The sequence below is a fragment of the Drosophila miranda genome, chromosome 4, assembly GCF_003369915.1.
Source record: "Drosophila miranda strain MSH22 chromosome 4, D.miranda_PacBio2.1, whole genome shotgun sequence".
Classification (NCBI taxonomy): Eukaryota; Metazoa; Arthropoda; class Insecta; order Diptera; family Drosophilidae; genus Drosophila; species Drosophila miranda.
Window position 1 is genome coordinate 30,154,209 of NC_046677.1, and position 17,509 is coordinate 30,171,717.

A 17,509-nucleotide genomic window follows, 5' to 3' on the forward strand; every position below is an offset into this window, starting at 1 on the left:
AGGTTATTCATGGCTTCATATTGCGGGCTTATGCCTTCCAAAAGGGATATTCCTGCCTCAATCATTCCTTGTTCTTTATAGCCCAGCGAGAGAAAAGCCCTTTACCTGGTTAGCCGCTGTCAAAAGTGCATTTAATTCAATTTCCCAGTAAAGCGGCAGCCCCGCTAAAAGGCTGCTGCTGCTGTGCACCAAAGTTGAGTAGCTGCCTGATTAAATTTACACACTGAACCGCAACTGTTGCATCCACACAGGGCACACACACAGGGCCGCATCCAGCAGATCAGAGCAAAAACCAATAAAAAGGCAGGCAGCTTGAACGAATTTTATATCCCCGACAGCAGGAACAAAGCCAAGGAGCTGCTGCTTCGGCTGTGCCTTAAAGTAGGAAATCAATCGAAGGCTGCCAGATGGGAGCCCCCATCGATGGCTTGTAAGTGGGAGGGCTGTAAAGATTTTTATAACAAAAACTGCACGGACAGACGCTGCGTATGAGCAATTTGATCTCGGGGCAGCTGCCTCGAGTGGCTCGAGTGCCCCGAGTGGCTGCCCCGAATTAAAAGAGGATGCACCGAAGGGAAAGCAGTCGAAAATTGGAATTGGATGGCAGGCAATTGGGTATTTTTCTATATTTCTATAACTCTTCCGCACGAATGGCACACTTCAAATGTTAATCAGTGCCGGACGGGACGCCACTCGGCCACTCGGCCACTCGGCCACTCGGCATGTGTCAAGTGTAGCAATATTGATGTGCAATCTCAAGAGCTGCAACCGCATTGCTCAATTTGCATGCACTAGAGCTCCTCCTGGTCCTCCTCCTGCTGCTCCTCCTCCTGCTGTGCATTTTCCGAGAGCCTTTGCAGGGCTCATGCATAAATTCAAATGGGAGTCGGCAGGGCTCTGGCTCCGTCTCTGGCTGGACATTCAGTCTATAAGATTCATGATTCGGCAAACAAATGGCTGGCAATTTTTCACAGCGATCGAAGGTTGCTTTGCATAATTGAGGCGGGGCCGGGTCTGGCCCGGCCCGGACGGAGAGAGAGTCCATCATTTATTATAACGCACTTTGATGAGAGCTTCTGGAAGCCACAAAACGCTGAAATTATTCTTTAGTCGGTGCTAAATCAAAGCGATTCGATGTGGCATGTGGCATGTGGCATGCAATCAGCAACAATAGCAATCCGAGTGCCGTAACCCAGCCACAACGGAAGCGGAAGCAATTTTCATTTGCGTCGAGTTCGGTTTCAGCTCTGGTGTCGTCCTTGCGGTCGCTTAGGGTCCCGGACCCGGCAAATGCTCAGCGACATGTTGCCACACAACAGATAGGTGGGGCACGAAGCGCGCCAGGAAGTGTGGCCCCCAGAATGCACTGCGGTCTGCGAAGGTTTGCATTCCCTTTCGGGGTTTTTCTTCGAGTGTAGAAAAACGATTTGGCGCTTGGGTTTCATAAACAGTCACACTTTATTACGGATTCGGATAGATACAGTTTCCGGACTTGGGATTATATCGAAAAATTCCAAGTTCTTGGGTCTGCTTAAACGGGGAAATCTTTCTTTTTAGGGGGGGAGGGGGGCCTGTACTTAGACACTATCTTTTATATATAGTATATGTATGTAAGTGTGTGTCTAATCCACTAACTACGTGCTATTTTATTTTTATTTTTATTTTTATTTTTCATGTTTAAATTCTCAAACAGCGGCTGCTCAATTTTGAATCGCATTGGCCAAATATACAAAGTGTCCTTTCTCCTTTCTTTACTTTTTCTGGAGTTCTATCTTGCTTAATATTTATTTACAGAATATACGGGGGTTTTTATCACATTTGAAATGTGTGAAATTAATTTTTAATCGGGGTTTCCTCTGGGTCTCTCTTACATTTCTACCAATTTTATATACACACGAGCATATAAAAAGTGTTTTTTCTTTAAAATTAAATTACAAGTATCTTAGTGAAACTCCCGTTAGGGTTTTTATTAATTGTGAAAATGGCAGTGTGATCGCAGAGGGGGGCGGGGGTGGCGGGGGGGTCACCGAATGATTAATGCACTTAACAGCGAACTCAAATCCTAATTACCGCACTTCGATTTGACCCCGGAAACAGTGCATCCGCACTGCCATTAATTATACGCCCTGCGGGCCCCCGCTGGGGGTGCGGCTTACGTCGGTGTCGTGCTTACTGTTTGCTTGGCAAACCTGCCCGCGGATGAGGCCACTGATGCCACTGATGCTGCGGTCGAGACGGAGCCCCTGGGTCAGTTAACGCTGACCAGCGGCTCCAGAGTGCTGCTCAAATGGACCAGATGCTGCTGCACCTCGCGGAGGCCGGCCAGGCTCCCCTCCATCGGGTGGTTGTGCGGCGGAGGCAGGACCACAACCACAGCCTCGGCTGGCGGGGGCATCGGCATCGGCATTGGCATGGGGGAGGGGGCGCCCGGCGGAATGACAGTCGCTGCAGCTGCCACGGCGGCCATGGTGGTGGCTGAGCCCGGCGAGTGGGAGACGCTGTACATGAGGCTGCCCATGCTGGGGTGCTGCTGGTACACGACTGGCGGAGGCGGGGCCGGAGCCGGGGGCAGCATCAGCTCGTCGATGGTGCAGACGCGATCGTCGATGGGAAAAGTGAAGCTGATTTCCTTTCCCTTGTCTTCGCCGGTGCTCGGAGCGGGGGCGGGGGCGGGGGCGGGGTCATGGGCTGGCGTGCTGCCATTGCCAGGACTCGGACTGGGACTCGCTCCATGCCCGTTGGCCTTTGCCAGTGGTCCAGATACGGTTCCTCCTGCTGCTGCTGCTCCTGCTGCTCCTGCTGCTGTTCCTGTGGCCGGGGATGTGGCCAGGGTCAGTGTGGTTGTTGTTGTGGGCGAGCTGCCACTCCCATTGCCCAGCGCTGTAATTTTGGTCGCCTCCAAATTCTTTTCCAGGCACTTGCCCTCGCCTGCGGAGTATACAAAAGGGAAAGAGGGAAAATGGGGTAAAAGCAAATGAGTATCAGCGATGGCAGTAGAAGAAGCTGCGGAAGCGGCCCCAAGGCACAGCCTCTGCAGTGTATGCCCCCCCTCCCCCTTGTGGCAGTCACTGTTTAATTCACAGTTCACTCACATTCTACAGATCCCAGAGAAATATCTCAATTGCCAATTGACTGCCCGAAGAAAGAGTTTCCATCTGAAAAAACCCCACCCAAGGCAGGCCCCCTTTAACTCCATTTCCCCCTCTAAAGACTCCTCTCTATCCCTTATTTACTTGGCTTTCGGCGGAGTATCTGTCGGCCGTGGTTTCCATGGGAAAAAGTCACAGTTTCGGCCACTTTTTGCCCAGCTCTAGGACCAACAACAAACAGCCCCTTGGGTGGGTGGTTTTTTTTCTCCTTCTGTCAGCTGAAAAAGCCCCCCTCCCCCTGCACCACCCCTTGGCCAGACTTTGTTTATCGTGGGAATCGAATTTTTGTGTGCGGCAAAAAGTTTCCGTGCGGCGAGGCGACAGCCTCTAAGGCCATTTTATTGTTTGTGCAGAAATGCTACAATTGCGTAAATTCGGAGAAGTTTTTGTTTTCTGTGTGTTTGCCCCAGGAGTACGCTCCGCCGAATGGGGCAGGGCCCGTGGGCCAGTTTCAGGTGAGACTCCCCCAACTGGGAGGGCGCCCTGGCTGGTCAGTGTGAAATTTATTTATTCCTCAATTAGGGGGACTCGTACTCGGAGGGGGGGACGAGTCCGAGCCTCTAAGGAGCCCCGTATAATGAAGCACGTTCTGGTAATTAATTAAGTGCGGCGACTTGTTCCTTTTTTAATTTTGGGGCAATCATTCGCGTGCGAGTGCAGGGCCCATAAATAGCCATCCGGCTAGGACGTCTTTGGCCTGGAGCCTGAAGCCTGAAGCCTGAAGCCTGGCAAATTGCCCGTTACTCTCGCCTCCCGCTTCGGTTGTAATTAAATTGGATGCTGCTAATCTCAGTCGGCGGCGCTGTTTGTGTCTACTTACTGCCATTCAGGTGATCCTCCCTGGTGTAGTAGCGGGCCCGGTTCTTGGAGAAGCAGGCCACCAGCGACAGGATAATGACGGCAATTAGCACAAAGATGATGCCGCCCAGAATGGCCAGAGTATTGAGGCCGCCTAGAGATAGAGAGAGAGAGAGAGATAGAGTTGGAGAGAGCACACACAAAACGATGGAGATTAAGGCACGTATTTTAATTTTAAGTGTCCTTGCCACCGGACCACTCCCCCCCACGCCCCTCTATGGCTTACCGTGCTCAAGAAAATTATACGAGGTGCTGGCCGCATTCTGCTCCTCGTCGCTGATGTAATCCAGGCACGTGTGCAGCCCGCCAATGTCCAGGTTATTTATTTCGGCGCCTCGCAAACTTTTGGGCAGGAAGCAAATTGGATATGTGTCCCATTTCCACTGCAGCTGCAAGGAGAGAGGAGAGGGCGAGTCAGCTTTGGGGTTCTTTGCGATGCGACACTCGCAGGGCAAGACCCCTTGAGCCCTCGGTGGAGAGCGCATCGTGCCCTTTGGGGGCATCATCAATCAGCAAAGGCTTTGAAAACTAATTGAAATTTCCAGTGCCCGACTCTTGATGCCCGATGCCCGATGCCCGATCCATGATTATTTTATTCACTTACTTGCCGCACGACATTTATTAATTTCCCCATGTGGCACTCGTCGCAGATCAGGGGATTGTTGTCGAGCCGCACGTTGCGGATGCCTTGGATACGCAGGGCCGTGTCCTCGTTGATGCCGTATAATTGATTTCGGGATAAATCCAAAAACTGCCGAAGAAATGCCCACAAAAGTTCAATTAAAAGTGCATTACAAGACAGAGAGAGGGGGAGAGAGGGAGGGGGAGGGACAAGTACAGTTTCATTTTGATGGCAAAAGCCTGCCTGCTGCTGAAATGACAATTAGCTAAGGACAGACGGAGGGACAGACGGGCCCACAGAAGTCCCAGGAATTGGCCAAAAACAATTTGGGTATTTTTGTAAGGGGTGGAGGGGGTGGAGGGGCTGCTGGAGTGAAGTGTATACACAATTAAATTCAATTAAAATGAAAGGCTTAATGGCTATAAAATGATTGTTGTTGCAGGACCATAAATTTGCCACAGTCCACGGCCACAATAACAGAGAGAGAGAGAGAGAGAGAGTCCACTCCGAGAAGTGGTGGAGCACGGGGGAGAGGGGCGCCCGAGTGACGTGCGGCACGTACAGGGACAGCGGAGGGACTTGCAACGAAATAAAGCCACGGGTTTGGCTTGTTGTCACAAATGTATAAACAGAAATGGCAAACGCTAACGAAAACTGCAAATAGTAATGGCTGAAGGGTCCTCTGGCGTCCTCTGGCATCCGCTGGCATCCTCTGTTGTCGCTGAAATATTCTACAAATTGGCCAGAAATAACAATAGATGGATCCTTCGGGGGGAGAGAGAGGGACAAAGGGGTGTCTGTGTGCAGGACTTACCTCCAGCTCTCGACAGGGATCGATGACTTGCAGCGCCATGTTGTCCAGCGAATTGCCCGAGATATTCAGATAGCGGAGCTGCTTGAAGGGCGTGAGAAGGCCAACAGGCAGGGGGCCCATGTCCGCAATGGCCAAGTGCGTCAGCTGGGGAATGAGCTGCAAGAAAAGGTTTCCCCTTTAAGAGAGAGTCAAAGACGGGGAGGCCAGAGGGCAACCCACCTCGAAGGTGTCGCGCATTTCCATGAGATCCATCAGCACATTGCCGCTGATATTCAGGGCCAGCAGATTGCCCAGCCCCCGCACGGACTGCGGCTCGAGGCGCACCAGCTTGTTGTAGGACAAGTCGAGGAATGTCAAGTTGGTCAGCTGCAGAAACGAGTCGTTGGGCACTTTGGCCAGCCGATTGTACGATAAATCTGAAAAGGGTTCGAGCAAAGGGCGGGGGTCACTTGAGAGTTCTTGGGAGCGTATAATCCCCCCCTCCCCCATGGCTTACCCAAGTGATTAAGACTCTTCTGCATGCGAAAGAGCTGGTCGACGACCACGGACAATTGATTGCCGTCCAGCAGGACTTTGTTGAGGCGCTTCACATCGCGGAACTCGTCCTTCTCGAGGAACTTGAACTGCGGGGAGAAGCGAGCAAAATAATTGGAAAAACTGAAAGCAAAAACCGAAGAAAAACCAAAGGCGACAAACCTCGTTGCGTCCCAAATCCAATTCGCTTAAAAGCGGCAATAAATTGTACAGCTGCGGATTGATTTTCTTTAGCTGACAATTTCGGCATTTGAGTACTTTGAGGTCCTGCAGGAGGAGACATGGAAGACACAGAACAATGAGGGGGAAACATGGGCGTGGCTCTCAAAACACTCACCGACACATCGCGGAACACATCCGGCTGTAAGTCCTGGAGCGGATTTCCGCTCAGGTCCAGATACTTGAGTCTGCTCAGCATGAAGAAGTTGCGCTGCACGAGCTCCACGATTGAGTTATCGGCCAAATTGAGACGGCGCAGATCCTGGCCGGGGGAAAGGCGGGGGAAAACAAGGCAAAAAGTTTATTACGGCACGCACTAAATTAATAATACTTTACGATCAAGTACAGGACTACAGGACTACAGGACTACAGGACTATGGCTAATAATTCATAAATCAGGCAAACATTCCCCGGTCACGGGCGGCGGACTCCGGAAACTGCCAAAAAAGTTGCAACTGCAGCAGAAGGAGGACGTGGGAGGAGGCGGAGGAGGACGTGGGAGGACCAGGAAGTCGCCAGAGTGCAGTGGAAAACAAAATCGAAAGCAAATTGAAGACAACGAAAGTAACTTTTGGTGCCCGGACCCGGGACCGGGACCGGGCCCTGGACCGGGCACTTCCGCTGGCTGCTGGCTGGTGGCTGCTGGCAGGACTTTAATTCAAGCACGTAAGAAACAACTCCTTTGCCTCCGTTTTGCCCCAAAAAGTAGCTGGCCCCCCCCATTTGGGGCTGCTATTAAAAATTCCATAAAATTTATTACAAGAAACGGAATACAGCGGCACAAAATCTACTCGTGCAAAAATTGCAATCATCTTTGGGCTTAAACGGGGTGCCCTATCGGGGCTAACAAGGACTGGACAGATGTGGAGCCGGAATGCAAGGGCAAGGCTGAGGCTTTGCAGGATTAGCTGTACACCGAGGCATCTGCTCGATCGGAGATGCGTATTTCCAAGGCCTCTGACCCACTCCAGAGGGTTTAAACCCGATTGCGGGTTGCCTGTAGCCACCAGTAGCCTCGTAATTATGTTGGAAAATTCCCCTACATCTCCGTGTAATGAGTTTTTATTTGAAACAAACAAAAAAGCCATCAGTTATGGCCCCCTCTCCCCCCCTGCCCAACGTCCGTGCCCCTGTACTCACCGTCAAATGACGAAACGTTGAGCTGGCCATGCGTAAAATTTTATTCTTCGATAAATCCAATTCGATGAGATTATCCTGGCCCCGAAAGTTGTTTTCCGTGATGTTGGTAATATTGTTCTTGGACAGATCTGGACGTGACACCGCGATGGTAATTGTTGTTTTTTATCGCACACGAAACACATGAAAAAACAGAGAATTATATTTAAATTGTGTAACATATTCCCCGAATTTCTGCAGAGATTAAAGACCGAAGCTGGAGCCCGTCGAAAGCACATTGCACATACGCCCCGTTGTCTAGGCAACGTCCTGACTGACTGCCACGCCCCGTCTAAACATTTAAATGTACGATAAAAATGAGGGAAAAGGAAAAGCCAAGGGAAAAGCGAAAGGAATCCCCAACTGCAGTGGAACTTTGCCTTTTTTTGTGGCATGTGGAATGAAACGGCAAAAAATAAAGATCACAGAATGTAAATAATTGGGGACCGGGTATCTGTATCTGTTGTATCTGTATCTGTCCCGTGGCGAGGGGGGGGCGGGGCCACTGGAGTTTTAAAACCCTCCCGCGGGGGCGGGGGACCCCCCCTCGTAAAACACAAATAAACAAGTTTAAAGCCCCGACCGATATCGGGCCAATGCTTTCGTTGGCTTTACACTTGATTTTTGGTTGTTGTTTTTTTGCTGCCGTCATTCGTTTGCCGAATCTTATTTTATTTTCGGGGCGCTTTTTGCTGTTTGGCGCATCAATTTCAATTTTATTGACAAGACAACAAGCCACTGGCGGGGCTAAGGCGACGGCTGGATGCCCTAACGGCAGAGAACTACTACTATAGGTCCTGGACAGCATTTGTGCCCCCAATTGAGGGCCATCTTAGGCCACTCTGGGCTTTAATTAGTCGTCGAGATTCTGGGGCACTGGCTTGATGTTAAGTTCTAGAGACCCCTTGATAGGATAGCCGTGTCCTGGCCACTGCTTTGCTCATTTAACGTTTGCGCTCCTTTATTTGCGTTTGCCTTCGCGTTTTACGAGGCTGCAGATCGCTGGGCTCCCCCTTTGATTGTTCCCCCATAACATTTGCATATCAGCGGGTGGCTGCCGCCTTTTGATTCACGTCTGTGGGAGGCGGCCTCGTAAACCCATTGATTACTCACCTAATATCCGCAGATATTTGAGGCCCCAGAAGGACTCGGCCCCGATGGCGGGCAGGTTGGAGTCCGTGATGCGCAGGATCTCCAGCTTCATGAACTGCCGCAGAGCTGGCCCAATCGTAATGGAGTTCCTGGGGCCGCGTATGATGATGACCTTCACGTCGATGTCCAGCTCGCTGGCGGACAGCAGGGAGTTGAGGCCACCTGTAAAAGAGAGAGAAAGAGAGAGAGAGAGAGGGGGCAGGCCCCCTTTAATAGGCGTGGCTTGAACTAATTCCATTGTCCATGTCCATCCGCGGCTATAAATACGCTGGAACTGCGGTGCTACGTGGCTTGGCTACAATAGTGGCCCCTCGACAAAGCCCACAAGATCATTAATTGCAGGCACTATTCGTGTGTGGCCGTGGCGGGGGCGGGGGGGGGGGGGGGGGGGGCATCCCAACAATGTCCACCCAGCCAGTCGGAATCTATTTAGAATTCGCCAGCAACTACTGCCAACTGAACGGATCCCAGTTACCATTAAGGATTCCTTCTGGCCAGGCCCCCCTTTCCCCCCCCCTCCCCACATTTGTATTCAGCGGAATTTTTTAGTTTTCGCTTACTTTCCATTGTGCCCCACAGAATAGTGCTTCAGATCTGAGCTTTATGCATTTTGCATGGCTAAATGTTTGCCTGTGTGTACGTGTGTGTGTGTGTGTGTGTGTGTGTGTGTGTGGGTGCCCGTCTAAGGGCGAAGTTGCATTATAATGCGCTCATTGTAGTGCAGTTGTTGTTGGCCCTGTTGTTGGCCCTGTTTAATGTTGGCTGAGCACGCTGCGGGAATTTTCATAAAAATGCAAAGCATTAACGCTGATTGTAACATATTTTAACGCCCCTTCGCCCCCAGCCCCCTCCCCCTCCTGCAGTTTTATTTCGTTGTTGGCATCGCATTATTACTTTTTTGAATCTACTATTTTTGAACTATTTTTTTGTTGGCGAGTTCTTTTTTAAAGTCTCATTAGTCCCGCAATAGAAACACGATAGAGTTTTACGACTTTTAATGCATTTTGATGGGGGAAATTGTTGTAGCCTTAGAGCCCTCGACGAGGACTATCGATCGGTGTCCTTAGAGCACTCCAAACGGGCTATCGAAAGGTGGATGCCATGTCGATCGGCTTGGCTTGAAAACAGAGAAGAAGATGCCACTTCGAAGGAAACTTTAGGAGGAAAGAATTGTAAGCAAGAGGCTGTGTTTGAAACCGGCAAGAATCTGCGAAGATTATGTGGTTTTTAATAGGGGATCGAATGGCTGCTGCCCTCCTCATGGTTCTACCATCCTCCACCCTTAAAGGAACATCCGCTTGGCCCGCCAAGTAGCCAAAAAAGGCAGAAGAAGATGCCACTTTGAAGGAAAATTTAGGAGGAACGAATTGCGAGCAAAAGGCGAGGAATCTGCGAAGATTAAGTGGTTTTTAATAAGGGATCGAATGGCTACTGCTGCTTGGCCTGGTTGCTGCCTTCCTCATGGTTCTACCCTCCCCCCAAGCCTGAAAGGAAGCACCATTTCGACGCCTATCCTTACTAGCCCGATATTGCCCAGTTTTAATGATTTTTCCATAATTTTAAGCGCCCCTCTTGAATCCCAAAACCCATAAAATGGAACCCCTACTAATCCATATTCGAAATGAAATTAAAACGAAGCATTCCCATTCGCATTCGCATTCAAAGCGATTCAAGGACCCACTCGAACAATCCCTAGAATATGGGTGCTAACCAAACAAGCGTTAAATTGAAATTATAGATTTTCGTAGATGGTGTGTGCTCTGAGTGTGTGTTGGCCAAAGCTCCCCAAGAAGCTGGCCAACAGGAGGGGAAACTCTCGCCCCAGCCACAGCCCCAGCCACATCCCCAGCCACAGTTGGAGCCCCAGCGACGATGCGTCGGCAAATGACAGTTGAACAAATTGAAATTGTCGTACATTTAAGAAAACGAATGGCTGAGAGCTCTAAAAGTAATGTCCTGTGGATCTGTGGCGCCCCAAAGAGCTGCGCCAAAGGAATCGAACAGGATGTGTAATTATGACGGCGGCATCCAACTGGGACGCACGCGGCGAGGCCACACTGTAGCCAGCAGGGTCCTTGGCTCACCTCATTCTTTGCGCATAATTTGCAAGCATTTCCCCCTTATCGGTTCTCGGTTATCGGTACTCGGTTCTCGGTGCTGGGTGCTGGGTTTTGCATTTATTGCGCCACTTACCTTTTGTGCAGATGGCCTGATAACGATCCAAGTCATCCATGCTGCATTGGCATTCGGCGGGGCACTTCCTTCTCGTATTGCTGAACAGGGCCGGCATTATGCACAGGCTGAACAGCAGCCACTTCAAAAGCATCTGCAGGCGACACGGACAAAGAGAAAGAGAGAGAGAGAGTGAGAGAGAATGTGGGGGAGTATGGGAGTATGAGAGAAAAGCTGGAAAAAGTTATTTCACTTTTGTGGTTAGTGAATGCAATTAGTGGCGTTTTGCCTTTTCTAGTCCATGCCCCTGGCCCCTGCTCCTTGCCATGAATATTTTAAACCCCGCATCTCCCTTCCCCCCATGGGTGGCCTTTCCTGAAACTTTAACGAAGCGTTCGCCAATCGAACCCCTTTTAATTGCTTTGCCAGGTGATTGAAGGACCCGCAGAACTAATTTAACTTTTCGCCTCCTTGGTTTTGGCCTTCAATTACGTCAAGTGGCCATCTAGTTGGAGTCAAACATTAGGGAATATAATTGCATAAATACGACTATTCCCTATAATTCATAGATAGATAGACAGTGGTGCAGCAGTAGAGTAAAATCCCTATCGTTGTTCCCACTGTGCCACGCTGTAACCTTTACACACACAAACTCGTACATACATATGCTCCCGCCCATAATGAGAAGAGGTCCGCTTTCGCAATGCACTCTCTTTTCGGGTCTTATTTTGCTTCGTTTTTCTCTCTTGCATCAAACACAGAGTCAGAGCGCTTTAAGTAGTTCTGGCTGAGCGTAAGTTACGACCCGACAAAGTGTTAGCGGACCACCCCGCCCGGCAGCAGTCTCTGCAGGCGCTCTCTTGCCTTCTCGAACGCTCTCGCAATCTGTCACGCTCTTGCCCAGCAAACTACCAGACGTTCCTTTTGCTAGAGTCCCGCAAAATGCTCGCAAACGAGGTCAGCAGCGAGCTTGTATACAAGCGATAGGTTTTTGTGTCGCAAAATGATTGCAAAACTCTCGCCAACGATTTATTTGCGAGCTCTCATAAATAGTACTTTTACTGCCACAAACTGAACGACACAAGTATCTTATTTCTATCATATGCGGGTGCAAAGGCGAGCGTTTTGTCGGGTTAAGTCTCGCATTTGAATCGCTTGCGATATCCTTTGTGAGCATTTGGTTTGCTGGCTGCTTGCCGCCTGCTCAAGATTTGAATTTGTATCTAGCAATGACTTCTTGCACCTCCCGCGTCTTGAATCGATCTAGTCCTCTATCGCTTATAGCTCTATTGCTCTCCAATATGCTTCGATATGCTATAAACCATCGCAATAAACCATATAGTGAACTAAAGTTACTTCCTAGATGTCTTATATGTTAATTTTTTCGGACACGATTTCCGTTCTTTGAGGCGCCATTCAGAATGATCGAGTGTCGATCTCCGTGGCCGAATATTCGTTTTTTTTTTCTAGGGTGGCCGTACATTCATGTATTATTAATATACAACTAGGGATGCCCTATTGGCTGTTAGGGGGTTATCCTCCCCGCGAACCGAACAATCGCCGCCTTTGAAATAAATCCATCGCCACATACGCTGCTAAAGAAGCTCCGTAGCTCATAATCCGTATCATAATTACTCTTAAATCTCTTAAGCCCCCCCACACCATTCAGAGCCTGCCGCAATCCGTGCTTCATCCAAAAAAGAGAGACAGCTGTGGCTTAAAATTGAGAGATTTATAAGCTTATCCGTTGGATAGACAGAGGCTACACAGGAATATACACAGATATACATATACGTGTGGGTGTACGTGTGGGTGGGTTTACGTGTGTGTGTGTGTGGGTGTGCACACCTCACACCTCCCCTAACCAGAGGGCCATTCAAATTGAAATCAACGTGGTGTCACATGTTGACATGGTTTCAGCTGTTATTTCGGTTGTTGTTGTTGTTGTTGTTGTTGTTGTTGTTGTTGCTTCCATTACTATTTTTATTTTTTTGTATTTTTTTCTATGTGAAAACAGTAAGTTCTGTGGTTTTGTTACATAGTTTCGCCCTGTTTTCATGTGTGTGTGTGTGTGTGTGTGGGCATTGCGTATACGCCATGTTGACCTCGGTGATTTGTGGTCGGTGCTCGGCACTAGGACACTTGTGCGCGCCGCGGCCAGCGATAAACTGTGGCACTGGTCGGGTGGGGTCTGGGTCTGGGTCTGGCTCTGGTTGGGTCCTGTGGTCCTGATGCAGTCCGACGTGCTGCATAAATTAGCCGCAGCAGCAGCACATTGCGGTTTAGAAAACAGCCAAAGAGAGAGAGGGAGAGGGGGCAAGAGGGAACAGCGAAAAAGAATCAAAAATTATAAAAGAAAGCCACGTAACTGGCACCAGAGTTAACCGGTTTTCAATTTGCCTAAAAGCGAGTGCATTCGAGAATTAAATTTCGGCCCAGAATTCGGGATTCTCGGGCTTCTTGCAGACGTTTCCCGGAGACATGCGAAAGCCGCAGGATTTATGTGCAGCATATTTTTCATTTCACATATTTTGGGCGCAACGCAGGCCCGAAGGGGGGTGGAGAGCAGAGTCGGGTGGAGTGCCCGCTCCCGGACGAGGGGGAAAAGAGTTGTCTGGCTGGCAGCAACTGTCAAGTTGCCGGCTCATCGTCGGCACCTTATGCAGTGTGCCTGGTGCTCTGTGCCTGGTGCTCTGTGCCTGGTGCTCTGTGCCTGGTGCTCGAACGGATGCTGGTGTTGTTGTCAGGATATTGCCGCTGGGCTCGGTTGAGTAATATTTCTGGAAAGTTGCTGCGGTAAAAGTGAAAAATTGAGACAGCCGCTGCCGCCGCTTGGAGGACACTTTTTCCCACCAAAGGAAAACTTCCCGATGCACATTTGCAACTCTTTATTCGCTCGCACTCGCACTCCATTTAACACGGCCCATAACTCGGCATAAACTTTCGAAAAGTGCACTTAAATTGGGAAAACTTGTAGGCAAAAGAGGATTCGGGGGAGGCCCAAGGGCAGAAGCCTCAACTTGTGAGTTGTGATCATCCTTTAAACCAATACTTGGCACAAATTAATCACAGCCCCCCCCCTCGAAGCCGAGCCAGAGATGGATAGCCCAGAAATCAGCATCTGTCGGAGTCCCCACCGCAAAGGCTTCGCCTCGGACCGACCAGCTGACGTCCTACACGCTCCACTTGGACTTTGGCAAAGTTTTGCCGGGCCCAGGCCCAGGCCCAGGCCCTGGCCTGGCCCTGGCCACGCGAAGAGGAGAGCGAAGAGCAGAGCGGAACCAACATCTAAAGGCATCCAAAGTAGTTGTTGATATCAGCTTTCAGCGTATGCCCGGCCAGGCCCTACCCTATTTAAACATTGGCAAATTTGTTTGGCCCGTTGCCCACTCCGCAGGCAAACAGAACCGGAAGCAATCCGAGAGCAGATACTCGCACCGAGTGGAAGGAGCTCGAAATTACTCATACGCCTCCTGGGACAAGGCAACGGATGTGGCTTTTAATACGTTCGCTACTTTTGTAATTGAATATGATAAATCAAACGAAAGGCGGTCCCCCCTTGGCCCGTTCCAAGGCGGAAGTGGTCTCCAGTTTCACTCGGGCCCTCGCCGAGGTATTCATTTGCCGGTCACTAAATTTAATGCCTTCTTCTGGCAGGCCTCGACTCAAAACCAAATAAATCTCAATATTTCTGAGGCCAAATCAAATTACGCTAAATTCCTGCCAAACGGCTAAGCCCCCCGCCACAGAAAGGAATAAAACAAAAGAGAGAGAGAGGGAGAGCGTAACATCTGGCATAATATTATGAATTATGCTGCTTGGTGGCTGTGTGGGCGTGGCCGATTTGCGCCTTTCGCCGCTGACCGGCGACCGGCGACCGACGACGAGGGGCAGCATTAAAATTCATGAACACATTTATTGCCAATTACTGCGGGGCCCCAGGCACGTTTTATATACATATAAACCACACGTATATACACACGTATACATATATATATATATATTTTTTTTTATTGTATTTATGGCAGGTTACAAACCGAATTTTTTCGCCCCAAAAATATTTCCTACGCCGCGCGGCGGGGCAACAAATTGATAAATTAGATTTACGCTTCAGAAATTATATTACAATATAATATATACAAGTATATATTTTTTCGACGCCAGATTTGTTTTTATTTTGCTGTCGGGGTCGGAGTTTAATGTGCCACCAAATTATTTTAAAGCCTGCGAATATTTCATGTGCCATTTTTTGGATATTCTGACCCCAGGGTTTATTTATCGCTGGTCCTTCATCAGACAGGGCCGATAACTGTTGATCGCACGCCCAGTTTTGGGCTTAAAAAATGGCATTAAACTTTAATGCGAAGGCAATTTATCAAAAAAAAAAGATTGGGTCGTATGCATTCCCATAAATAAAGGAAAGGCTGGAAAAAGCCAAGGACACGCCACTCCGACAACCGTCAACCATGGGCTTTCTCTCTTTAGGCCAAAATTTAGCCGTTTGGAGGCCTTCCTGGAAGCCTTTTATCAATTTCCAGTGGAAAGAAGCCATCTGTAAGCCGCTCGGCTTGAGAAAAGAGGCGGCGAGGCGTGATTATGCCTGGTTATAGAGGGAATCGGCTATAGACCATGCTGCATGGTCACGAAACTGCTCCTTGAGGAAGGACGCCTCGGACGCTCGAGGCATAAAAGACTTGAGCGATTAGCTGCAGGACGTGCAGTGCATGCGATAGAGGGAGGAGGAGCGTCGAACCAGAGCCAGAAATAGCCCGGGATCAGCCGGAATATGCCACGTGCTGGCCATTGCATGGCCGTCGCCCGTAAGACTAAGCTCCCGGGGGGACCAGAGAGCCTTAAGCCACGTGGGAGGCGGGGATTTACATGAGAAAACCAAATAGTCGTTTATAGATACATCTGTAGCCGAGGGGCGCCCCTCCCCCGCCCCGCCCCGCACACGTGCTGTGGGCCAATTGTTGATGCCGTAATTGTTGTCCACAAACAACTGGCACGTCCTTCTATTTTTCTTGATTTATTTTCACACTCAGATGCGAAAGCGAATGCGAGTGCGAATGCGAGAATTTTCATGTAAGGACATGGGGAAATTTATATAAAATGGCCAGGATGGCCTCTGGGCTGGGTGTCGGTGTCGGTGTGCAGATTTTGTCGCTTGTTTTTTGGGTCATTTGGTCAATGCGATTAGTTCTGGCCACACCCACAAAGCCCACACAGAGAGGCGGTGTCCTGGGGGGCGGAAGTGTGGCCAAGCGGAAGAGGGAGTTGGGGTCTAGTGGCTGGGGCGGGGGCTGGGGGGCAGACATTAAGCTGACATTGGCCAATTAGGCACGGCAAATGAGCAGCAGCAATCTTTCGAGGCAATGATGCCCAAAACAGGGATTAGTGTCCGCCCCACACGCACAGACACCAAAAGCGAGTATTGATTCCCGTTTACTCTTGGTCTTTAACACAATTTACCTTTCACCAGGCTCCGAGCCATGCGTGTGGCCCGCCAGGTTCCAAGAACCCTTCACTTCCACTCGAGAGTCGTGGCTCGTGAGTCTTGAGTTTCAGCTGCAACCAGATATTAACTTGCAACTGACCGCCGTCCCAGAAACGACATCGTCATCGTCATCGTCTTGGTCGCGGTTTTCTTTGCCTGTCAGCCCAGAGACAGCACCTGTCCGGCTTTGGTTGGCCGTCTCTCTGGCTGTGGCTGTGGCTGGTCATGGTCACAGTTGCAGCTCCTTTTGTCTGCCTTTTGATTGCATTTTTAACGCTTCACGCCCGCTTGGTCTTGGTCCGAGCAGTTAGCCATTGTCTCTGGCCCTGTCTCTAATTGAATTACAAATTCCAGGGAAAGAAGGGTGATCCAAGCTCAAACCGACCGCTGATCGAGTTAAGGTGCGAGCGTCCTCCTTTAAGGGCTTAACTTTCAATTATGGCCGGCCGACACATTTCAGTGATTTATCTTAATGCACTTTGTGTGCGAGGGCTTTAATTTTAAATGCAGTTTAAGGCCACTCCATCTGACAGCGGACACAATGCGGAATTTATTAACATTGCCCTGCATTTACCGGGTAATTTCGGTAAATGTTGAGGGCTTAATCCGATGACAGGCCCGTTCTGGCAGAAAAACCTGTAAACTTTCCTCTTACGATAATTTAAAGTCGAAGCCAAACTCCGTCGCCCGTAAAAGTCGGGCCTTGACAGGGTTAAAGGCGGTAAAGGAGGCTCCTCTCCACCCCCCACCCCCCACCACCATATGGATTTCCCTTTTCGCTTGGCTTTTCCCTTGACGAAAACTTTCCGCTGGCTTTAAGTTTGCAAAAGGGAAATTTTTCAATTAAGCCGCTCCCCGAGTGTCTCGAAGTGCACTTGAGACTGTCTGGTCGTCCTCCAAGAGAGAGGGGGAGGGGTGCGGGGGCAGGGGCATGCCATTTAAATTTATCATTTTTTAATGAGACTCTTAATTACAGACTGAGGGACAGCCAAACAGCATGTTGCAAATAATGCTACAACGCTAATTGTTTCCGCTTGTTCATTTGGCCAACACACACACACACACACACGCACACACACACGCAGAGAGAGGGGGGAGGGCCCACACAAATGCCACTTCTGGCATCATCTCAAGGAGACACAAAGGCGGAGGCGGAGGCTGGGGCTGTGTCTGTGGCTCTACAGCCTCATATATTTTCCCTGAGAGAAGGTATCCCAGTGTATCTTTGTGGCACGTGCGGGGCCTGGTCTGGTCTGGTCTGGTCTGCTCGGTCGTCTATCTTTTCACCGCAAGTCTCTCCGAGGAGCAGCCTCTTC

The 17,509-nt window shown here is 49.9% G+C and overlaps 2 protein-coding genes across 6 annotated transcripts in view; one reads left to right on the forward strand and one right to left on the reverse strand.

The window, feature by feature from the left end:
• Positions 1-17,509, forward strand: part of LOC108162401 — a 41,024-nt gene that overhangs the window by 8,781 nt on the left and 14,734 nt on the right. The window lies entirely within an intron of this gene.
• The window catches only part of LOC108162393 (insulin-like growth factor-binding protein complex acid labile subunit), a 47,594-nt gene continuing 31,519 nt past the window's right edge, over positions 1,435-17,509 (reverse strand). Inside the window, exons 4-15 of one of the 2 annotated variants that reach the window (XM_017297113.2) lie at positions 10,718-10,850; positions 8,486-8,686; positions 7,337-7,464; positions 6,315-6,458; positions 6,140-6,244; positions 5,940-6,066; positions 5,663-5,859; positions 5,444-5,599; positions 4,612-4,758; positions 4,234-4,396; positions 3,970-4,101; positions 1,435-2,940 (exon numbers count right to left, since the gene is read on the reverse strand). In XM_017297113.2, the coding sequence (XP_017152602.1) occupies positions 2,249-2,940; positions 3,970-4,101; positions 4,234-4,396; positions 4,612-4,758; positions 5,444-5,599; positions 5,663-5,859; positions 5,940-6,066; positions 6,140-6,244; positions 6,315-6,458; positions 7,337-7,464; positions 8,486-8,686; positions 10,718-10,850 (2,325 nt within the window). In that variant the 3' untranslated portion in view covers positions 1,435-2,248. The remainder of the gene's footprint in view (positions 2,941-3,969; positions 4,102-4,233; positions 4,397-4,611; positions 4,759-5,443; positions 5,600-5,662; positions 5,860-5,939; positions 6,067-6,139; positions 6,245-6,314; positions 6,459-7,336; positions 7,465-8,485; positions 8,687-10,717; positions 10,851-17,509) is intronic. The other variant, XM_017297114.2, reaches the window with a different exon arrangement.